Here is a 24,492-nt window from a genome sequence, read left to right as displayed (position 1 = left end):
TTGTTTTTTTTTTTTTTTTTTTTTCAGCATGCTGCTTGACACATTCGCTTCCACTCCTTTTTCTTTGTTATAATCATCCGTTTTATCTGGTTTGGGTCTTGTAGGTCTTGATTTATGCACTTTCCAGGTCGAGAATTCATCCTCTCCTTTTGGTAAGAAAACCATAAATCCAGTAGTGAGGTGGGTCATAACCCATCCCTACCTGCTAGGGTTCTGCATGCAACACGCTTTCTTGTTTGTTTTGTTTTTGTTTTCTTTTTTTAAACCATCTTTATTATATATCATTTTATTAATATGTAAAAGTGTGTACGCGGTTCTTTAAAATGGTTATAATTGCCTACAGGCACTGGCTACATTTTTTGAGCTCAGGCTACGCCATGGTCTGTACCGACACAGGAAGTGGCAATGTGGCCTGTGATTGGTTGCAGCGGTCCAGTGACGTGCTGTACCTCTGTCCTCTGTCTGTGCTGGTGTATACCAGAATGCAACCCAAACTCAATCCAGGTGAATCCTGGTGGATTAGCATTACTATTTAGTTGTCTTTTTTCAAATTCAGTCTTTTTGGCCGGGGTTATATTTTTCCCGAACCACCCTTTTAAGATGAGGCTCGTTTGGTTAATGCTGTGTATTCTATATTATTAAATGTATTTTTGTATGTACATTCAGCTTGAATATCTTAAGCTGGTGCATCCCTTAGAATTTTACAGATACTTACACAGTCGGGTCTAATGTGGATTCTAACATCTTGGTAAAAGCATTCGGCTCCCCTTTAACCCCTTCACGCATTATAACGTCCATGTATGTGATTACAGGGTGACCGCAGTATGTGAGCGTGTGTGTGTAAAGGCCCTTTAATGCTTATTAAATGCATACTATTTTATTTGGAACTTGTAAACAAATTCAGCCTTGAAGTTTTAAGTGAAGTTTCAATCTAAAGTGCAGGGGGCAGAAACTGTGCTTCCATCACCCCTGCCTGTCGTCGGCCTCTTGACATTCAGGACGCTCTTTTATCACCTGCCTCCTTTGCCAGACAATCTGCACAGGTACGGTCATTGCCCAGGGCCATCTCCGCAGGAGGTGTTGGTGCATGTACAGCTCGATAGGCTCTCGCAGCTTCATCAGTAGATTACAACGAATGCGCCGCTCCCACTGATCAGACAATGCCGGGCAATGTCGTCGCCTGCAAAGAAACTCGAGCAGGGGTCAATGAGACAATGAGTGACCTGTCCATCAGAGACCAGGAGCGGACAAGGAAAAGGGGAGGCAGGAGAGCTGATGTTGCAGTGTTTGCCCCCCTTCTCTTGCCAATAAAACTTCAATCCTGATTTTTCCTACAATTTCTAAATGAAATGAAATACTGCAACCAAGGCATGGATTTAATAAGCATTAAAGGGCCTTTACACAAATACCTTTAGTTAAAGGTCCTATGTCCTGATGACCAGTTCCCTTTAATACATTGCTTTCCTTATATTGCATCTGTCCTGAGGTACGTCATCACATATTTTATAATCCAGCGCTAAGTTCACAGTTGTATTGGTGCCATTAAAGGGAGCCTGTCACCCCCCCCCCCCCAAGGGCGTTTTTCCGTTAAAGAGCCACCTTCAGCAGCACTAAGGCTGCATTCTGTGAAGGTGGCTTTTTTTTTCTGACCCCCAGTAATGCCAAAATATTGACTTTTATAAATAGCTCCTCATACCTGTAATGTGTCCCACAGGTATGGTGTGTCCCCCTGTATCAGCCGCCTACCATCCGTCAATCTTGCCTGTCCGAGGCCTCGGCGCTGCCCACGATCCGTCCATCATGATGCCCCGTGCGTCGCTGCCTCCTCTTGATTTGAATTCCGGCGCCTGCGCTGTAACAAGTGTTTTCGGGCATGCGCAGTGTGCGCTGCCCGAGAACCGACATCAGGCTATTGTGCCTGCGTGTTGCGGAGGCCCCAGCCCTGCAGTGTGATTACATCATAACACACTGCTGGGCGGGATCTGGGGCCTTCACAATGCGCAGGCACAGTAGCCTGATGTCGGTTCTCAGGCAGCGCGCACTGCGCATGCCCGAGAATACTGTATACAGCGCAGGCGCCGGGATTCAAATTAAGAGGAGGCAGCAACGCACAGGGGCATCATGATGGACAGATGGTGGGCGGCGCCGAGGCCTCGGACTGGCATGATTGACGGATGGTAGGCGGCTGATACTGGGGGACACAACATACCTGTGGGACACATTACAGGTGTGAGGAGCTAATTATAAAAGTCAATATTTTGGCATTACTGGGGGTCAGATAAAGAAGAGCCACCTTCACAGAATGCAGCCTTAGTGTAGTGCTGCTGAAGGTGGCTCTTTAACTGAAAAACGCCCTGGGGGGTGACGGGCTCCCTTTAAGCTAAGGTCCGGTACTGAAGCCCTATCATTATTATAGACATAAATGCTTATTCATGTACAGTATTACATGCAGTGCTGTGCAAATTAATTGGGACAAAGCATTTTTTAAGTAAAATCGTAAGTTGGTTACCAGTCAGTGGTTCAAACCAGTTTTAACTGCTTTGAACAGGTGTGAGTGCCTATTCAATGCAGTTAAAACTGGTTTGAATCACTGACTGGTAACCAACTTACGATTTTACTTTAAAAAAAAAAAAAAATGCTTTGTCCCAATTAATTTGCACAGCACTGTATGTGTATAATAGGTATGAATAGGCCGAGTGATGTGATTTTATGTTTGAAGCCTGCAGAATTATAAATTCAGCTCTCGACTAAGTCAGGCAATTTACACTACATTGTATTTACTCCATTGCTCAGCTACTTGGGCAAAATATTTCAATCTGTAAACGGCTGTATGTTTCCCTTTTAGTGGGACTTGACATCGGTACCATATCTGATGATTCGTCATCACTGTCTCACACCAATGTCAACCAGAGCTCCCGACCTTTAAGCGAGGACCAATTGGATGGGATTCTCAGCCCAGAGCTGGACAAAATGGTTACAGATGGTAAAAGCGTTTGTTTTCCTTCTTGAGTTGAATATGTTTAAGTGTAAGAAAGGATATTGTATAGTCACACTTGCACACAAAATTTGGCTCAGTTCTCTCTATGCCAGAACTTTATGTACATCAACATATTGCAGATTCACTGCCAAAAACACCACTAATCCTTCCGCTCAGATACCAGGTGCACCATTGTGTAGTGACATAAACATAATTTTTCTGTCACCTATTTTGCACAGCGTTTATTCTCTGGGACAGTAGGTATCGGTTTTGCAATCGATGCACACCCAATCCACCAAAAAAATGACATACTCCTGTCATCTGTAAGCAAAAGTTATGTGCTTCACCCAGTTCATATCCCTATAAGAAGGCTCTGTGGCTACCGCAGATACAAATTGCAGTTTGCTTCAAGATAGAACTTTTTGTGATATTTTTTTTTGTATTTGGCAGTTCTTTATTGTCTGGCACCTAAACTGTCCAGTATTGTCCTGCCCTGAATTATTTAACTACATAACAATTCATCTTGATGTTTTGCCCAGTGCATTCTTACTTTACTGTTAAAGGGAATCTGTCAAAAGGTTTTTGCTATGTAATCTGACAACAGCAGGCTGTAGAGGCAGATTATAGCAATGTATCATGATGGATAACCCATTTCACACCACAGTTTTCTGTCTGTATTGTATAGCCAGAGAGCTGCTAATCAGTGTTGGACTATCGTCCTGTAGTGATAATTTCCTGCTGATAAAACACTGATTTGTACTGAAACAGCAATACACAGTCCAGTGAGGGACATATTCCTGGAATCGGGATCTCTGCCCTATTGTCAAGGTGTACTCTCATTACATAGCAAAATCCTGTTGACAGATTCCCTTTAATTAAATGTTTCTATTAAAATGATGCCATGTTTAAACAGTAAATGGTTTAAATTCGGGAAGAAAATGCAGTCTCTATTTAAATCCTCACTACTTTGCTATGGTAATCTAGTCATAAAAATAGGAACAAAGATCTTTACTAATTGCATTAACATGTAATTGCAAAGCTGGAATACTGTAATTTAAAGGGGTGGTTTGAAAAAATATTGATTTTGAATCCTAAATGTCTATTTATTGTAATTGAATCACTTTTCTAACATGCTTCCATTAGAGTCCCTATCATTCCCTCCCTAATGTCTGCTTTATTTATTTATTTTTTTTAACCTACTTCCTATTTGCTGACACATTGTTTGAGAACCCCCTGTGCATGCTGGGATACTCATACGGAACATCAGGACACATGCTGCAGTCACTGCATCAGCCTCAGTTCCCACCCTGAAACGACACATTAGTGACGTCCGTTTCAGGTTCTGGGTTTATACTTGCTCTATTGAGCATGCGTTGGATTTCGGCTCTAACGCATGCTCAGTATGTGCTCCATAATCATTGTGGAATATCCTTTTCAATGCATAGTGACAGTGCGCTACCTTACCTGCTTTAAATGAGAAGTGAGGACCCAGCAAGAGAGCGCACTGTCACTGTGCATTGTAAAAGTTGAAATCTGCAAGCAAGGAGAGCGAAGGCCAGCCCCATTCCCAAAACATTCGGGACCAGGGGCTGGTCCATGCTTGGTATGTTTTGTCCTTACAATACACGCACATCCTGTGCTCTTTCTGGTTTGTCACTTCTCATTAGAGCCGTTGAGGGAGAGCACTGTCACTGTGCATTAAAAAGAATATTGCACATTGACAAGGCAGCTCATATTGCGCATTCGTCGAAATTGACGACAATGCCAGTACTGTAACACTCAGTACATTACAATATGTGGGAACTTATCCTTAGAAGCAAATTTAGTTTTTTAATAAAAGCAAGCCACTATAAAGAAACTGAAAATTGTATTTACATAAAAAGTTTGTGATTTTCCAGTTTTGGAAAACCACTATCCACTGGCTGCAATCTGTTCTAAATAACTCAGTATTTACTGCTCTGGTTTTCACGCTGTTGAAGTTCCATGGGGACTAAGCCATGTGGGAACATTGACCTGAATGTAGTAATAACCAAACAATGCCGAAGTGTTTAATCTTTATTTTTTTTTCCTCCTTTTAGGTGCTATTTTGGAAAAATTATCTAAAATTCCAGGTAATTATGACCATCTTCTGTGTACACTTGATCATGGCACCAATAAATTTTCACCAAAATGTTTTCTTTAAAAAAAAAAAAAAAAAAAAATTTGGTTCCTACTCTTTTTGTTGGGTTTGCAGAACTTGAAGGAAAAGATGTTGAAGATTTATTTACTGCTGTGCTGAGTCCTGTAGCCACCCATCCGCCATCTTTGCCACAACCGCCACCACCTTCAGCTCATCCTCATCCTCCACATACACAGCTCTTGCCTTTGCACAACCAGGGTAAGTTCCAGTCCTGGTTACAGCCTCTCATCTGTAAAACAAGGTGAAGGTGTTTGCTGAATCTTTCACACCAACTTTTAAGCAACAAAATTATGTCTTTACTCCGAGGCAATTCAGGACACTTCTTATTGAGTTTTAAAATTGTAACGGCACTGACATCAGTACTTCCTCAAAGATACTTTTATCTCCAAATTTGTGCTCTTTTGTCCACCTATGCAGTATAGAGTCTTGTTTATTTATAGGCTCAATAGGCTTGTGTCTATAGACTACCATGGAGAAGAGAGAAATGACATTTAAAATACACTGTGCAGTGTGTAAGTCTGTATGCATATTAGCTCTTTCAGATCGGAAAAAAAACATCAAGACTCCATACTTGGCTGGTCTCTGTAAGAAGAGCCAGTTGCCCAAGCTTCATCAAGGTAGTCTGTTCAGCTAGCCAATCCCAGCTCTACACTGATGAGGGGCACGTAGTCCTTAAATTAAGCATGCACATGATACGGTGGACAAACTTTCATTTATCAAATGTCTGTCTCTCCCATCTTGTTTGTACAAATTTATTTCCCATGGGGAGAGTGAGAAAGTCACTGCCAGACACCTGAGACAGCAGTTTTTCTCCCCTGACAACAAAGATTGACCAGTGACACTCCCACAGTCTGATGCTTCTCATCCCACAGCTCCATCTGTCGAAGGACCCTATAAGCATTAGATGGCTCGCCGGTCCTGCCGAAATTGGCTACTTTGTCTGAGTTTAATGGCTCTCTGACTTCTCATGTTTTAAAAGAATAGTCATTGATGTATGGAGCTAGCTCCCTTAATTGGCATTAGTGAGACCATCTACTTACTCTCTAGGAGAGATTATTTGCAGCATTTTTTTTTCCCATAGGGCAATACCAATAAGATAGTGCTCGTGTGGGGTCATGTGAATTATGCAGCAACATTGATTTAGTAATAAGGACACCCAAGATGGAGGGAAAGTGAAGGTGGTAGAGGATGCCAGTGACTAATGCATTGCAATGGTTTGCTGTATGTTGTAAGGGCCAATGAACATTATAACACCACATATTGGAAGGAGCTGTGGCCTACTTTATGGGCACAGTCTAATCCAATATTGTACTGACATTTTCCTAAATTTAATTGTTATAAATGTTGGATAATTTAATGGGAAATGATCCTAAGAGGACTCGAGCCTTTCAGTTCTGGCACAAGTCAGAGAGTTGCTTCTTGCATGCGGAGATCATTTGAATCACCTGGCATAGGCAACAGCGCCATAAAAGATGTCCTCCATTGATATTTCCATTTTTTTTAATTTTGTCAGCCATGTCAGTTGTAAATTAACCTTCTAATTCTGTGATCATAAAGAAGTTTCAGGTGTTGCAGAAAGAATGGGAAATTTCTCTTCAAACGTTCTACTTTGTCTCTATATGATGCTCTTTCCATGTGTGGAGTTGATAGGGGGTCTGGACAGTTTAGGAAAACTTCTTTTGGGTTCACGCAGACATACGTGAAACTCTTTCCGAGCTCAACAGCCTCATAGGTGTATATAAGGCAGTCTCGGTCGGGAGGCTCACAGATAGTCCGTTCATTGCAGTCTGCACTTGGACCGAATTTCCTTTATTTTGTAAAGGTGAGTTAATTTCAATTAGACATAGCTCAAACAGCTGTTAAAGAAACAAAAAATGAGCCAGTCATGTCCACAGCTTCGTGAGCACATCCACTACCTGATACCACATGCAGTGTTTTGGTTTGTAAAACAGATCAGGTTGGTGTACACTTGGATTGTGTCCACGAATGACAGACCAAAAAATACAGCCTCCTGAGCAAGGCTTAAATTTAGTAATTGGCACCGGGTTTTCTTTGTCATGGGACATTCTTCTTGCATAATTTAAAGGTGCAGTTAGAGAAGTGTGCAATTGGTGAACAAGTATTTCTATTAACATTTATTCCAGATTATCATCCCTGTAAACATGCCAGAGATGTGCTGCCGACAATATGCAAGCTGCATGGCGACAGAACAATTGTATTAATAGTTGTTCTGTTTCCATCAGCATTCATTAGCCTGTGTAATCAGGCCAGCGAACGAACAACGCTGCTTAACAGACAGACATTGATCTCTTTTTGGACCTCTTGGTCTGGGATCACACTTCGCGGCCAAGAAGCACCGTCTGTGTGGCAGATCAACCATTCTCAGCTTAACGGATTCCAGCTTAAAGTTTTACATTGTACATTACCCCACGGTTAGACAGCGAATGTCTGGAAACACAGACTGCCGATGGATCTCAGTGCCTGTTCTGGAACTCTTGACCTGAGCTACCTGCCTCATGTATGCCTAAGAGGCACATGGCCGAGGTCAGGAGCCCTGGCACTGGTATGACAATCCAAGCACATGGACTTGTGAAACCGGCCTGATCGATAGTTTACCACGTGAACATGAAGAATGGAGCTGCATATGTGGACAGTCTTCTCCCTTGCTGTGTGGCCCCAAGTGTGAACCCAGTCTTGAGGCCTAATGCGTCCTGTCCCTGTTAAAATCATGTAATGTGGTGCTAATTGGTTACTACGATCACATCCTGTCCATAGACATCACATCATTGCAGACAAAACACGAGCAGCTTGTAAATACTGGGAACCTGTGGTGAGTAGGTGGCACATTCTTCCCAAAATAAATTTAGCAATATATTCGTCAATACAGAAAAACCCCTTTACCTCCTGGACAGTACATAGACTATGAATGTCCGAGCGGTCCACGTTTGTTACAAGGGAAATAAAATGTAAGAAAAGTATTTAAATGTTGAAATGCCCCCAAAAGGTTTTTAATGACCTTATAGGAGACATAATGTGTGAAACAATAAAAAAAATAAACAGGAAAAAAATATAAATTAAAATGTTCTATCCCCACCCTAGTCGTGGGAAAAAGTGTCCGATATATAAAAAATAATTGTTATGGGAAAGGGACCAATTTTGAAATGCACCCATATACGTATACTCGAGTATAAGCCGAGGCACCTAATTTTGCCACAAAAAACTGGGTAAGCTTATTGACTCGAGTATAAGCCAGGTATGCATTGTCCCCTTATCCCTGTCCTTGTATGCATGGCTCCCCCGTCCTTGTATGCATGGCTCCCCTATCACTGTCCTTGTATGCATGGCTCACCCGTCACTGTCCTTGTATGCATGGCTCCTTATCCCCTATCCTTGTATGCATGTTTCCTATTAAAAAACAAACAAACATCCTACTTGCCTTGCCTGCGTGCCCTTGATGCATCTCGTTCCGGTGCCAGCAGCTCTTCCTGCTGAGCGATCACGTGGCCCCGCTCATTAAGGTAATGAATATTCACTGCACTCCTATGGGAGTGGAGAGTTGTGCATATTCATTACCTTAATAAGCGGGGCCACGCGATCGCTAGGCTGGAAATGCTGCTGGCGCCGGAACCAATGAAATGCAGGGAGGGCGTGCAGGAAGGTGAGTAGGATGTCTTCTGGAAGCCGGCGGTTGTGGGTGTCACTGTGCACGCTATAAGAGAAATGCTTCTCCCCCTCCCCCGCCAGCCCTCTGGTACAGTTGACTTGTACATAAGCTGAGGGGGGCATTTCAGCACAAAAAGACCGAGACCATGGGTGTTATGCTGCTGGCCACTAGGAGGACACTAAGTAAACCAGAAAAAAAAAGTTAGCTCCTCCCCTGCAGTATACACCCTCTCGCTGGCTGAGATTCTCCAGTTCTTACTTAGTGTCTATAGGAGGCACTTGGGTCTGGTTTCAGACCCCACCGCAAACGAGATGCGCAATTCTAATCTCGGGGGCCATGTCTGTTACCTCTGCTGCAGTTAACCCTTTCAGGAGCAGCCAAATTCCAGGTGACGCCACAGGGCCACCGTTTTCCTCCCGGGGGACATAACACAGGACTGTGGGTAAACTGTATCTGCCCTCAGATTAAAGCTTAACCCCTTCCCGCCACATTCTCTGCAGCTTCAGTCAGACTCTGCCGTTAACCCTTTCTGGAGCGCTATGCCTCATTCTCAGGAGGCTAAACGGGCCGCTAAGAAGCACACTGCGCTTTTCTACCGTGTGTACTACCTGCAAGTCGGCCTTACCACAGCGAGCATGACTCTCCAGTGCTCAAGCTAATCCATTATGCACGGACCACGCCCCGGCCTGCGTCCGAACCGCACCCCGACCTGCGCTCCAACGCCCCTCGCAGCCGCTGCTGACGGGCCTCCTGCGTCTCATACCCCTGAGTGGGCTGTATCCCTGTCACGGTCGGTGGAGCCTCTGACCAAGGCTATATTCCCCCTCCGGGAGGACTGTCTCTGCCAAAGTGGGCTCATGGTGCGTCCCCTAGTCGCGTTCGTGCCTCAGCATCAGCGACTCCTGTCTCTTGCTCGCCCTCTCCTGAGGGTCACAGCGAGCATAACTCTGATTTTGTATCTGTCACGTCAGCCCCTCAGAATCCCCCAACTGATCAAGAGTCGCTTGATTCTCTTATAGAATCAGTCAACAGGATTCTGAGGTTGAATGAGGAAAATATTCCCGCTCCAGCACTCCTCATTTAAGCAATAAGCGTGTGTGCTGGTTATTTACCAGCTGTCCAGTATCATAGGGATCAGCCATAAGTGGTTCACTGGGCAAAAGTTTACTCTGGCTAAATACCCTTTTGATCCAGACCTAATGAAAGATCGATTACAGATCCCTCCGGTGGACCCTGCTGTACCGCGTCTTGCTTCCACAACGCTCCTATCTGTTTCTGAGGGTTCCTTGGTCAGAAACCCCTCTGATCATCAAATTGACTACCTTGCCCGTTCAATTTTTTGGAATTTTCAGGAGTGGCGTTTGTTCCATCCTTAGCCGCAGTTTAGGTCACTATGGCAAGGCCGCTTGGGCAGAAGTCCTGATTACTGCCTTCCAGGGCACCAATTTTCCTCCGGAGACAACCTCTGTCGCCCGCCAGATCATTCACACAGCGAACTTTGTAGTAGACGCTTCTTTTCAGGCCGCCAATTGCGCGGCTCATACTGCCGCTAATGCAAACTCCATTAGAAGAGCCCCAGGGCTCCGCGGCTGGTGGGCGGATGCCACATCTAAAAGTTTGTTGACTTCTCCCCCCTTTTCAAGCGGGTCATCTTTTTGGAGAGAGACTGGACCAGCTCTTTTCTGATACTACCGGGGGAGAAAACAAGTAAATTCCTTCCTCAACAAAGGGATGTTCGGCCGTTTTTGCTCCAACAGCCGACGTGTTTCGATTTTCTCGCAACAATTCCAGTTGGTCCTCCTCTACCTTCTCTTTCGGATCAGGTCTGTCCCCGAGCGGAAACAGAGGCTCCCAGATCTCATACAGATCTAACCGTTCTTGGAAACCCAGGCCTAGGGCTTCTGGATCTAGGGGAGCCAGATCTCATAGATCTACCTAATGACCACAAATGGGTCAGGAAGCTGGTATTCTTCGGATATAATATACAATTCCCCCCCCCCCCCCTCCAACTTGAGTTTTCCTTTCCTCTTCCCCCAAAAGAAAGACGAGCCTTCCTTCGGGCTGTTCAGGCTCTTCTAAGGGACGGAGTCATCATTCCGGTCCCCCTTCACGAAGGGTTCAGAAGATTTTATTCAGTCCTTTTGTGGTTCTAAAAGAGGACGGGTCCATGCGACCCATCTCTGGATCTCAATTGTTAATCACCTTGTCACGGTACGGCGATTCCAAATGGAAACTCTCCGTTCAGTTGTCGCTCCCATGGAAAAGGGACAGTTCCTAGCATCCATCGACGTCAAGAATGCTTGCCTTCACATTCCGATCTGCCCGTCCCTCCAGTAGCTCCTGCGTTTTGCAACTCACGAGGAACACTTCCAGTTCGTGGCCTTGCCCTTCAGACTCGCCACCGCTCCCAGGGTCTTTACCAAGGTCATAGAGGCTGTCATGCCCATTCTTCACCCTCCGGGAGTGGTACTGTGACCGTATCTGGACGACCTGCTCATCAAGGGTCGGTCCCTTCCAATCTGCAAGGAATCTGTGGATAACAGTAAATACTCTTTCCCGCCTAGGGAGGAAGACAGACTGCAAAAAGTCGCTCCCAGGACCGGCTCACACGTCCCGCGGATTCACCACTCTCCCTCCAGGAGAGACCCAAGCCTTACAACAAGCAGAGCGGCCTCTTTCTCAACCAGTTTCTCTCTCTCCATTCGTTTTCAGCATGAGAGATCTCGGAAGGATGATGGCAGCGATGGAAGCAGTTCCATTTGCACAGTTCCACCTTCGTCCCTTACAACATGCATTGCTGTTAGCTTGGGACGAGAATCCGTTCTCCCTGGACCGTCGGATTCTTCCGTCCCTGTGGGACAGGCAAGCCCTCAGGGAGTAGACACTGAGGTCCTCCCTGAATCAAGGGAGGTCTTTACCCACAGTAAGATGGTGGTAGTAACCTCCGACGCAAGTCTCCTCAGTTGGGGTGCGGTCCCTCGTCCCCTCACGGCACAAGGTCATTGGTCAACCCGAGAGTCACGTCTCCCCATTAACTTTGGGAGATAAGAACTATCAGATTAGCTCTAAGGAGTTTCCACCATCTCTTCGCAGGTCTTCCCATCAGGTCTCAATCCGACAACGCCACGGCTGTAACGTATATTAACCGTCAGGGAGATTTTCGGGGCAGGATGGCCATGCATGAAGTGAGTTTCATCTTCCATAGGTCCGAGACCAACCATTCGCCCATCTCAGCAAGACACATCCCGGGCTTGGAAAATTAGAAGATAGATTTTCTCGGTCACCAAGGCATTGCCTCGGGGAGGTGGTCTCTTCATCTGGAACTCTTTCAGCAGATTCGTCATCGTTGGAGGACTCCGGATGTGGATCTCATGGCCTCAAGACTAAACAACAAGGTTCTTCGGTTCATTTTCTGATCGCGAGATCCTTGCGCCATCGGAGCGGGCGCTCTAGTTCCGCCATAGCTCGGGTTCCGGCTCCTGTACATCTCCCCCCTCCCCCCCTCTTCCCTTTTTTATGAGGGTCATCAAGAGGATCAGAGCGGAGGTAGTGCCAGTGATCCTAGACGCGCCAGAGTGGCCGAGCATGGTATGCAGAACTAATACAATTAGTCGCCGACGTCTCTTGGCGACTTTCATATCATATGGATCTACTCTCGCAGGGCCCGACTTACTACCAGAACTCCGGGGTCCTGTCTTTGACGGCGTGGCCGTTGAATCCTGGTTTTTAACTCAGGCTGGTTTCCCTCACAATGTGATTTCCACCATGATTAGTACCAGGAAGCCTGTGTCCATGCACATCTATCACCGCACCTAGACAACCTTCCTTTTTTTTTTTTTATGGTGCAAGGTTCATGGTCGATCACCGCCGGTATTTTCCATTCTGGCCATATTGGAATTCCTTCAATCCGGATTAATGTCAGGCCTTGCGCTTAGCTCGCTCAACGGCAAAACTTCGGCCTTGTCAGTGCTTTTCCAACACAAATTGCCACCAAGCTTCAGCTCAAGACGTTCATTCAGGGAGTTTCCCATGTGGCGTCTCCTTATAGAAGACCATTTGACTCATGGAGCCTTAACTTGGTTCTCAGGGCCTTTCAGGAGGTTCCTTTTCGAACTGCTGCAGGACGTGTCACTGATCGTCCTCTCTTGGAAGGTGGTCTCTCTAGTGGCAACTACGTCAGTCAGACGAGTTTCGGAATTGGCAGCCCTTTCCTGCTGTTCTCCGTTTCTGAATTTTCATCAGGGAAAGGTAGTTCTCAGGATGTTCCCGTCCTTCCTGGACAAGGTCCTCTCCTCTTGCCATCTCAACGGGGAAATTGTTTTGCCTTCCCTTTGTTCCGGTGCCAGTCCATCGCATTGAGAAGGCCCTCCACACCCTGGATGTGGTTAGGGCGCTGAGACGGTACATCTCGCTCATGGCTCCTTTCCACAAGTCAGATGCCCTGTTCATACTTCCAGACGGGCATAGGAAGGGTCTAGCCAGGTTGATTCGCTTGGCGATTCAGGTATCCTACCGTGTCAGGAACGCGCCTGTCCCAGCGGGGATTAAGGTGCGCTCTACCCGGTCATTGAGCGCCTCTTCAATCTTTTGGCACCAGGCCTCGGCAGAACAGGTCTGCAAGGCTGCGACTTCATCCAGTCTGCATACTTTTACAAAAAGTTACCACATTCATTCTGAGGCTTCTCCTCAAGGCTGCGACTTGGTCCAGCTTGCATACCTTTACAAACATTGCCTAATTCATTCTCAGGCGTCTGCGGATGCAGCTCTCGGCAGACGCTGCCTGCAATCGGCAGTACCACGGTGTTCACTCAGTGGTACATGGGGTATTAGCATATGTATGCTCCCCACCCAGGGACTGCTTTAGGACGTCCCACGGTCTCTGTGTCCCCCAATGAGGCGTAGGAGAAATAGGGATTTTTGTGTACTCACCATAAAATCCTTTTCTCCAAGCCAATCATTGGGGGACACAGCACCCACCCTTTTTAGCCTATTGGCTCACTGTAGCATTCTTAGGCGTTGATATTGTTATGGTTATTGTTAACTGTTTATGCTCCTACTGCTTTTTTCACCGAACTGGAGAATCTCAGCCCGCGAGAGGGTGTATACTGCAGGGGAGGAGCTAACTTTTTTTCTGGTTTACTTAGTGTCCTCCTAGTGGCCAGCAGCATAACACCCACGGTCTCTGTGTCCCCCAATGTTTGGATCGGAGAAAAGGATTTTACGGTGAGTACACAAAAATCCCTATATTTATTTTAGTGACCTTTTTGTGGTCATAACAAAAAGAAAAAGTGAAAAAATTCTCCTTCGCCTCATTGGGGGATGCAGGACCGTGGGTGTTAAGCTGCTGCCACTAGGAGGACACTAAGCAAACACAGAACAAATTAACTCCTCCTCTGCAGTATACACCCTCCTAATCGAACCAGTTCTTGCTTAGTGTCTGTAGGAGGCACTTGGGTCTGGCTTTCAGACCCAACTTTATTTTCAATTTATAACAAAAAGAAAAAGTGAAAAATTTTACTTATTTTCCCACCAGTATTTGGAAAAAATATAAAAATAAAATATGCAAGTAACTTATTCCCCACATATCACAAAAAAAAAATTCAAACATATTTTGAATATCTGAGCAAGAGAAAATTATACAGCTCTTTAAACCACTTACGAATGAATCCAAAAATGCGCCCTGGCATGAATGTGGAAGAATGGCCTTATCATGATCTGGTTAAAGTGAACCTGTCAGCAGGATTAAACTACAGGCATTGTCAGGTTGGCAGTAATTGATTAAAATGATACCTGTGATGAAGACATCCATCTTGTGGTTCTTGCGTAATCAGTGTTTGTAGTTTTCAGTTAATGAGGTGCTCGTTCTCCGGGGCGGAACTGTAGGCAGAATCTGATATTCCTGATCTAGGCCAGAGAAACCAAGGCCGCCCCGAGCTCAAACATCTTCCTCATCATAGAGACAGATTGTCTGCCAATCGGCACCCCTGTCACATGATCGCGTGGTGCCGATTGGATGGCATGACAACCCGGGGTCTGCAACCCGGACTATAGAAGCAAGTAAACAGTAAAAAAAAAAAAAAAAATTAATATATTAAGTATAAAAGTTTAAATCGCCTGCCTTTTGCCCCATTCAGCAAACAAAATAAAAAAAAATACACGTATTTGGTATTGCTGCATTCACGAACACTCAATCTATCAAGATATAAAAATGAATCCAATCAAACGGCGTAACGAGAAAATAAAAAAAAAACAGAATTGTTATTTTTGGTTGCTGCAACATTGCAATAAAATGCAATATCTGCCAATCAAAATATTGTATCTATCCCAAAATGGCATCAATAAAACCGTCAGCTTTTGTATTTTTTTTTTTTCACCACTCAAATAAAAAAAAACAGGATTTTGTTTGCTTACTGTAAAATCTGTTTCTAGGAGCCTTCATTGGGGGACACAGGAAACCATGGTGTATGCTGCTGCCACTAGGAGGCTAACACTATGCAGAAAAAAAGTTAGCTCCTCTTCCGCAGTATACACCCCACCGACCGGAACTAGGATATTCAGTTAGTGAGAAAGTAGTAGGAGAAGCAATCTGTAAAAGACACAGAAACCACAGCAAAACTCAAACTCAAACTGTAACAATATAATACAGTAAACAGAGCTGTTCAACTTGGGAGGGTGCTGTGTCCCCCAATGAAGGCTCTGAGAAACAGATTTTACGGCAACCAAAAATCCTGTTTTCATTGGGGGACACAGGAAACCATGGGACGTCCCAAAGCAGTACCCAAGGGGAGGAAATAGTGATCAACTCCAGTCAGGTCGGAGCACTCGCCACCGTCGCTTGCAAGGTCTTTCTACCTAAGCTAGGCATGGACTCTGAAAAATTTTGTGAGCATGTGGAGGGCCGATCATCGCTCTGCAGAGGAGCAGGGCGGAGGCCCTATGTGCACCACCAGGAGGCGCCCACTGCCCACGTAGAGTGTGCCTTAAACCCGGGAGAAGGCGCACTGCTCTGACCTGTAAACCTACAATTGGTGACCGGATTCAGCGAGCATTCGCTGAACTGGAGGCCGGAGGGACTCTATGCCGAGCCAGTGTACTGAAAAAGGGGGGAGGGGCAGCCTTAGCTGAATACACACGTCGCCCTGGTCAGGTAGCCTGATGAAAGAGTGCTAAGAAGGTTGAGGCCGGGTGAAAGGAAGGGAATCAAGAGCGATAGACAGAGCCATGGAGAACCTCTGCGAGGCATGGGGAGAGCACCGAACCCATGATCCACAAGACGTGCAAAACTGCTGCCACAGACTCTGCGAGACTCTGGGAGAGGTTGAGAGCCCTAAAGGGAAAGGTATAAAGTGAAAAAGGACATGCCCCTCGCAAAAACGCAGGAATCTCCGATGCCCTGAAGAAATCAGGACCTGGATAAAGGTTTCCACGGGACAAAGGAAAACTCATGCAGCCCCAATAAAGCAATTACTGAACAAAGAGGTTTCAGGAGTTTCATCCTGAAAAGACAAAGATATGGACTCCTCCGTTGAGTCATTTTAGATCCCGGACGAGCCACGCTGAGGAAAAGGCCACCAGGAGAACGACGAGGTTTAGCCTGAGGAAGGAGAGCTTCCAGTGATCTCCTTAATAATTTAGTCCAACTTGGGGCAAAAACTGACGGAAACCCTAGAAAGGCAAGCTGGTGAGGGACTTCTTTGAGAATAAGTTCGCCTACCACGCCTTAAACCAAATAGTCCTTCAGGTGGCCATGATATTGCTGGATGCCCGAGCAGCACCTTCAGCGTCCATGGAGGTGGACACCATGTACTTCCCTGCAAGAGTAAAATGGTCTGCAAGCACAGCAGATTCCTCCAGTCGTGCTCCAGAAAAAATGCACTGATGGAGCAGCTTGGCTCATGCGTCTATAAACTTTGCTACTCAGGTGGAGACAAAGGCAGGCACAGTGTAGCGGCGGACACTTCAAAGGATGATGTTACCAAGGACTCAGTCCACAGTTGGTATCCTTGAGGGATGCACCCTCTGAGAGAGGAAGAGACGTATTGAAGGAAAATCTGGAAACCGAAGAGTCTATAGACGGAGAAGTGGTCTAGTTCGCAGTGAGCTCAGGAGAGAAGGGATATAGGATACCCAGACGCTTCTGTTTGGAAGCGGCTGGAATAAGTATTCCGAGAAAATAACAAGGAAATACTTGAAAGTAGGTTACTGTGATCCTCCTAGAGAGCAAAACGCTGAAGACGTACTGAAGGGGACCTCGGGTGGTACCCTGGATCTCATCACAGCGATGTAGCCTCTGTTTCATCAACAAAATGGCTCAGAACAATCATGAAGCTATACTCAAGCGTACAGGAATGAGGATGGTTATAGAGGACTATGGAAAAGTTGTCTAGATGGGCATAGGAAGGCATCCAAGGACATGGGCAGTCGTAGGAGGAGAGTCCATGAAAAAAAAAACCTGGAGTATGCCATGGAAAGTTGGCCCTAGGAAGGAGTACATAGACCCCAGAAGAAAACTTGACTGACGAAAAGAAGATTCTTCCCTTTGCTGACATGGGCAACCCTATCTGTCCTGGACCCTCTGGACCAGGGAGAGGACTGTAGTGTGTGGACCTACTTACCTAAGTATAAGACACCACACGATCGAAGATAACAGAGAAAAGGATATGAAGCCTGCTGAAGGAAGGAAAGTGTTAGCACAAACTCCTCATTGGATCCAGGCCTGAAGCAGCCTTCTACACTGGACGATGCTTGCGCAAAGAAAGATCCAATTCCTGTTCAAGTTGGGAGAATGGCCACGTGTGGAAATAAAATCCCAGACTTGCTCGAGGCTTTATCCGGTGTCTGTAAGAAACAAGAGGTAAGTACTGACAAATAGGGAGCTCTGGTATTGAGGTAGCTCAAAGGCCCCTAGGATAGTGCAGTGAATAGTCATGAGTCAAGGTCTACATATGAGCTCTGACTCAGTAAGAGACAGCCAGAACGTATAAACTGCAATTGGTAAATCATTTATGATGGAGTAATGCACTGGATAATGTAGATGGCCTGAGGACAGTACTGTAAGCTGATCTACTGGACAGTTGGTGGTAGGCCCCAATAATCAGATGTTGTGTAAAGGCTCCCCGAGGAGCAACCGCAATCGGAGTCCAGTATGTGGCCGAAGAAAAAAACTGCGACCATCCGGTACCTGACACCAGTGTGTCTGACCTACCTGAAAGTGGACTGGCCACTTATACTTCCGCTGAGATCCTCCCTGTGATACTTATATCCACCGTGTGGTACGTGGTAGATTTTCTATTTGGCTGTTAATAGACCACAGATGTTATTGACCATGAAACATGCTGAAGGTGTGCCACCTGAAAGCGGCCTGTAACCGCTGCAGCAGCCAACCGGAAGTGATGAATACCGGGCACCTCTCATTGAGTGGTGAATAAAAGGGAACCTGGGCAGAAGCTGCAAAAGACCCTAAAGTACGTGATAGAGGGCGCTTCTGACTTACCCGACTCTTGGACAGAAAAGCAGGACCGATGCAGCAATCAACCTCTGGTACGGCTGAACCACTGGAAAGACTGCAGGCCTGTATTGACTAAATGTGTCTGGTAGATGACACATCTAAATTCTGGATAGTGGATAGAATACTGCTGCAATCGAAGGCGAGAAACGTGAAGGAGAGTGCGTCTGACTCACCTGAGTACAGTGTAAAATAGAGATTTTCTTTTTTTTTTCTCTCTCTCCTCTTTCTACCTACTTCTTTCCTATTTTCTTTCTTAGGGTCTTCCCCATGTTGCTTCTAGCACCTAGGGGAGAGGAAAGACATGTACCTCCCCATCCAGGAACGATCGGACGTCCGAAAAACTTGCTGTGGGACGTCCACGTCTCCTCAGACCGACAGGCTCTGGTGGGCAAGTGGGTAGGGGACGGAGGCAGGACCGGGTCCCGATCACCTAAACACTCTTCTGTGTTAGGGGTTGGGGTCCTGCAGAACAGACTTGTGAGGATACAGGGTGGCAGTACACGCCGTACTCAGTCTCTGCATGGGAGTACAGTAGTGACTATTCACACTGTATCCCTCCAGGTACCTGAAAGGAAATGACGCACACTGAGGTAGATAAGGGTCTAGTGAAAGACCCATGTCTACCTCCTACTGACACTAAGCTAAACTGAATATTCTATTTCCTGTTGGTAGGGTGTACACTGCGGAGGAGGACCTAACTTTTTCTTCATAGTGTCAGCCTCCTAGTGGCAGCAGCATACACCAAGGTTTCCTGTGTCCCCCAATGAAGCGATAGAGAAAGAACCTATACATGTTTGGTATCTATGAACTCATAATGACCTGGGAAATCATAATGGTAGGTCAGTTTTAGCATTTAGTGAATATGGTTAAAAAAAAATATTGTGGAATTGCTCTTTTTTTTTTTTTTTGCAATTCCACCGCACTTATAATTTTTTTCCCCAATTTTCCAGTACACGATATGGTAAAAGTAAAACTTGTTCTGCAAAAAAACAAGCCGTCAGATGGCCATGTTGACGGAAAAATAAGTTATGGCCCTGGGAAGATGGGGAGCAAAAATTGGAAACTCAAAAAACGGAAATACTCCTGATCGTTAAGGGGTTATTTTTTTTTCTCACAAGTAAAAATCTTCATGCCCCTTATCAGTTTTGTCGCTTTTCTTTCTCCCTAATCTAAGTTAATGGCATACTTATGAACTAGTGCCCAAAACTGAACTGCACATTCCAGAAGAGGTCATGCTAATGCCCAAGTGGTGGTATTACGTTCCTGTCCACTGAGTTTATGCCTACTGTAAGTCATGATTATTTTGCTGGCTTTAGAATCAGCTGATTGACATTGCATACTGTTTAGTCTTTGATCTAAAAGTACATCCTGTTCCTTCTTTACAAGTGACTTTCCTAGTTTTACTTTCCCTTAGACCAAGGGTCCCCAACCTGTCGCTCTTGGGCTTATGATGTCTGACTCGCGGCTGTCTGCCAGTTTAGGGCTTTAGCACCAAGTGTAGCAAACCACTATGAAGAGTGAGTGTCCAAATGGTGACTTTTGTGAGTAGCCCCACACAGAAGAGCAGATCTCAATGGGGAGATAGGGTAGATATTGTTATACAGACTGTGGAATAGCATTGGCTGTCATTATACCAGTAATGGAGGCTCTGGGAATCACTAGTGTGAAGGTGGCAAGAGCTGGATGTGGCTTATTAGCGACCACTGATTGGCTGCAGCAGTCTCGTAACTTTCCCTCAAAAGAAGTGATAGTAGAGGGATATGGGCAGTGAAGTAGAGGAACAAGAGAGTATTAAGGCATGTGTTTTTTTTTTTTTTGTTTTTTTTGTTTTTTTTAAATGTGAGACCAATATGGGCCAACTGGTAGTATAAAATATTTCTCTAAATAACTCCTTTCGATACTGGGGATGTTTAGTTGCGTGATTTTTTTTTTTTATAAAGACTTTTTGCAGCTAAGTGCAGCCTAATTTAGTATCTGAACAAAATGTTTCTTTATGTGGACTCTAGAAAAAAAAATAAAAATACAGAACACCGGCGGAGATTGTAGGCATCCCATGTATAGGCATTTCTACTTTTTTTTTTTTTTGGGTAATACCAGTTTTGTGTTTAGAACTAGGTCGGGTTCACAAAAGCGTACTTCACTGTCTGTATACGGACCACAATGCCCAGACATTCGTCATGTCTCGCTATCCAAACTTACAGCCTCATAAACCCATACAAGTCACTAAGTTCGGGGCAGGCGAACCATCGCTAGACTAGACATAGTGGTCCATGTATGGACTGTAAACACTACCCTACAGGACACATTTCTAGTTGTCTTTTTCCCGACATCGTTTACTTAGTACATACGAGTTCAGACACTTTCTTCAAGCGGTGGCATATCTGATCTTGTAAGAGCTCACTTTTTTCCCATCTTACACGGGAAACTTTAAAATGATGTTTGCGTCTTCTTGAAATACATTGCATTTTCATTAATATTTCCAATGTTTAACTCTTTCATTCCTTCTGCATACAAGTTTTCACAACATTCCTCACTTTTTTAGTTTAAAGCTTTTTGTGCAATTTCTATATTTTTTTTTTTACAGATCTTGCAGAAGAATTGCACATGCATTTAATGTATGACATTATTTAAGATATTTGGTGTTTAGTCATATTGGTTAATTTTCTATCTATTTAGGTGATGGCCTTTTTCCAAGAATGCCCATGGTAAATGGCATGTTGCCACCTAATGCACACCTGCAGCATAATCCTCTTGTACCAGGAAGTGGACTTGGTGCTTTCCCTCCGCTAACACAGCCACCATTTGCAGATAACAGGTATTGTTCATGTTGACTTTTATAAAAGAATGTTTGAGACATATTCTGCTCTTCACCATGATGCCATGGGCCATCTGATTGCAGAGGAAGCGGTAGTGCTTCCCAAAAGAAAAATACCATTATGGCAGCAGTTTGTCAAGTGTAGGAGCAAGAGGACCACGGCTAGTCGAAATCTAAAGTGCTGGTAGCCCAATGACATTTAATGTGTATGGTCAGCTTCATATATCCCTCAGCTTCATGTTCTTGTGCTTCTTGTTACCAGTTTGATAGTAATCATGTTAGTTTTTAAGGCTACTGATTAGTGGCGGTTGTATTCTAATACTTACCGTAGGTACACACATTGCTAAAGATGCCTATCTCTCTGCCCTGCCAGGGATAAGAACCCAGTGTATCATGGCATGGTGAACGACCCCACCAATGTATGGCCAACGCAAGCTCCTGTGATGGAAACAGAGGGAGATACTATGTCCAATGCACAGCGGAGTACACTGAAATGGGAGAAAGAGGAGGCACTTGGTGAAATGGCCACTGTGGCCCCTGTTTTATATACAAACGTTAACTTCCCAAACTTGAAAGACGAGTTTCCTGGTGAGATCTGTTAAATTTGCCTATTGTGTATGCATTTGTGTGTAATACATATATGTTTAATTTTTCTGTTAATTATAACTTCTCATGTATGGACTTTTTCTAGATTGGGCCACAAGAGTGAAACAGATTGCAAAACTTTGGAGAAAAGCCAGCTCCCAAGAAAGAGCACCATATGTGGTAAGCGAGCCTCAACGCTCATGTAGACAAAACAATAATCAGAAATTGTGTTCAACCGATTATCAACATGTGTAAACATGCTGGCAATCAACCGATGAACCAAAAAAACACAAGTTTCTCAAGTGATTGTCTTTTTCATGTCTGCATTAAAATGATTGTTCTTGACTTTATCTCATCCAGTACAGACAGGTGCTGCCAAGTACGGTAATACCTAGAGGTCATATTAACAATCATTCTACGTTCATAGAATTTTGATCGGCCTGTCTAAACAAGCTTCTAAAGTACCACCAACCTGCTTGCATTTAGATTTTGTACATCAATTATTTTTGCATGGTAAAACATATAAAGTAAATGTCTCTATAAAAAAAAAAAAAAATCTGTAGACATCCTAATTTTGTATGTGATTTTAGTGCAAATGTTTTAAAATGTTTACTAGTAGCCTTCAGGCATAGACCCTGTGTCTCCCAGCACCAAGTTCCACAACTGTCACAGGAGTGTGAATTCTTGTGCAGGACCAGCAAACTGGAGTCATTTGTTTGACTCAAGCCACTGGCAGACATTGTGGCACCACAAATCTTAGCAAAAGACTCTAAGATATTGAATCTGGAAAAGAACCTATAATAAGAGAAAGCAATGCTTCTGAGCCTAGAAGAGCACATAATCAGAATCGTCATTCCTTTCCCCACACGCTCGTACCCTGCAGCCACCTGAAGAACTCTGCGTTATTGAGTTATAAAGCATAGCTACCAGGAATTACTTAATTACTTATGGTAGGCATATTTTGTCTCCCTGCACAGGTAAAATCCAGCAGAACCCAGTGGCGCTGCCGCCGTCTTAGTTAGACCCTCTGGCGGAAAGTTATGGGCATCCACTGTTCTGCCTGGAAAACCATACTCTCAGATATGGGAGGAGGGAGGCTGCCCTGCCCAGGGTCTGGCACAACGTGTGGGAGGGAGAAGCTTAGGGGATAGTAGGCAGCTCCTCATTTTGGACTGGATCTTTCTACTGGCAGGTGGCCCGTTAGCTGATGCAGCCAGGGAATCAGGTAACAAAGATTTGGACCTGTGATCTATCAGCGCCTCCCTGTAGTCACATGCTACATAAGACAGTAATTGCAATCTATCTGTACCCTACTCTTGTACTTCACTCCTACTGACTGTATACTTGTAATTTTGCTTTTGTATATATATACCTGTATCTTTCTAGTGCGCCTTTCGGTGAATTAAATATAAAATTAACCTTGGGCTTCTCTTGCATCTTGATTCACGAATCCCTACGTCCGCACACTCGGTTGGTTATATTGTACACTACCCCTAGGTCGGTTTCTAACCTGATATAACCCTACTGCCGGAGAGGGCTTATATCGAACGAGAAACTGGTGGCAGCATACCGTACTGTGTTAGTGAGGAGCCCTGACAGTGACGGCTGGGTATATATATATATCCCCAGTATGGACTAGTGATGTATATCCCCCCTCACTGTAAGCGCCTCAACTCGTACCTATAAGGGAAGCCTTTCCAGCGGCTATTTGCCCTCAGTGCAGTTCCCTGACTGACCTGGGGCAAGTGGTGGCACCGGAGAGCCAATCCCTGCTGGGTCCTTCTCTCCCCTACCCAGAGGTGAGTGAAGTCGACGACACACCCCTTCCCCTGTGCGATCCATCACAATACCTTTTTTACCTTACCAGTTGACTTTTTTTTTTTTTTTTCCTGTGTATACTCTACTATAGTAATGCACTGCCACTTTGTAGTATTCAGATTTTAATGTATTCTGTAGGTATATCTATGGTTTTGTCATGTGGTTTCTTATTGAATTAATCTATATCGTTTCTACTTGGATGATTTTTCCTTACTTTTAGCATGGATTTTATACTTTCTCATGGTTGTCTACCAGTTATTTTCTTTCTGTGTCAACTGTCTGTTTTTTATGTTTTACCTTGCAAAGATATTTATTTGTAATGTTAACTTCTATTAATACCATCATGACTTTTTGCAGGCCTCTGGCTGCCATGGAAATCCGTTTTCCTCTTGCAGTTGCATTGTGGTTTGGGCGATTGATGATCAGAATCGTGCATTCCCAGGCCCGCACCCCTTAAATACACAGAGATTGACATCGGCATTTAAGGGGTTAACAGCAAACCTCTGTGCCACACTGATCGCTTTTGTTACATGTACATGGCAGCTGTGTAATGGCTCCATTTACAGACACCAGTTGCATAACATAATGGTACATCTATGTAGTGTGTGAGGTTTTGGATAAACGTACAGATACAGGTTGTTTTGCAAGAAAATGTGTTGTAAATTATATCTTTTAAACTGACTATTTTTGCTTTAATAAATTATTATAAAGGCCTAAATGTAATTTTTTTTATTTGTCTCAGCAAAAGGCCAGACATAACCGAGCAGCTCTAAGAATCAACAAAGTACAGATGTCAAATGACTCTTTAAAGCGTGAGCAGCATGAAATAGTTGAACTAAACTCCCGCATTGATTCAGATTTATTTAAAGATCCAATGAGGCAGAGAGAATCTGAACACGAGCAGGAGTGGAAGTTTCGACAGGTACAGATTTTACATGTGTGTCAT

At 44.7% G+C, this 24,492-nt stretch overlaps 1 protein-coding gene across 6 annotated transcripts in view; it reads left to right on the top strand.

Annotated features, from left to right (window-relative positions):
* Positions 1 to 24,492, top strand: part of KMT2C (lysine methyltransferase 2C) — a 312,840-nt gene that overhangs the window by 203,446 nt on the left and 84,902 nt on the right. For 5 of the 6 annotated variants that reach the window (XM_073581565.1, XM_073581564.1, XM_073581563.1 and 2 more), the window contains 8 exons: positions 105 to 152; positions 2,846 to 2,983; positions 5,056 to 5,088; positions 5,211 to 5,354; positions 21,005 to 21,143; positions 21,517 to 21,731; positions 21,835 to 21,908; positions 24,289 to 24,468. In XM_073581565.1, the coding sequence (XP_073437666.1) occupies positions 105 to 152; positions 2,846 to 2,983; positions 5,056 to 5,088; positions 5,211 to 5,354; positions 21,005 to 21,143; positions 21,517 to 21,731; positions 21,835 to 21,908; positions 24,289 to 24,468 (971 nt within the window). The remainder of the gene's footprint in view (positions 1 to 104; positions 153 to 2,845; positions 2,984 to 5,055; positions 5,089 to 5,210; positions 5,355 to 21,004; positions 21,144 to 21,516; positions 21,732 to 21,834; positions 21,909 to 24,288; positions 24,469 to 24,492) is intronic. The other variant, XM_073581566.1, reaches the window with a different exon arrangement.

The sequence above is a fragment of the Dendrobates tinctorius genome, unplaced genomic scaffold, assembly GCF_039654945.1.
Source record: "Dendrobates tinctorius isolate UK_male_01 unplaced genomic scaffold, ASM3965494v1 ptg000070l, whole genome shotgun sequence".
NCBI classification, from domain to species: Eukaryota; Metazoa; Chordata; class Amphibia; order Anura; family Dendrobatidae; genus Dendrobates; species Dendrobates tinctorius.
The sequence above is the reverse complement of the archived record's forward strand: the minus strand, read 5'-3'. Positions and strand labels throughout refer to the sequence as shown.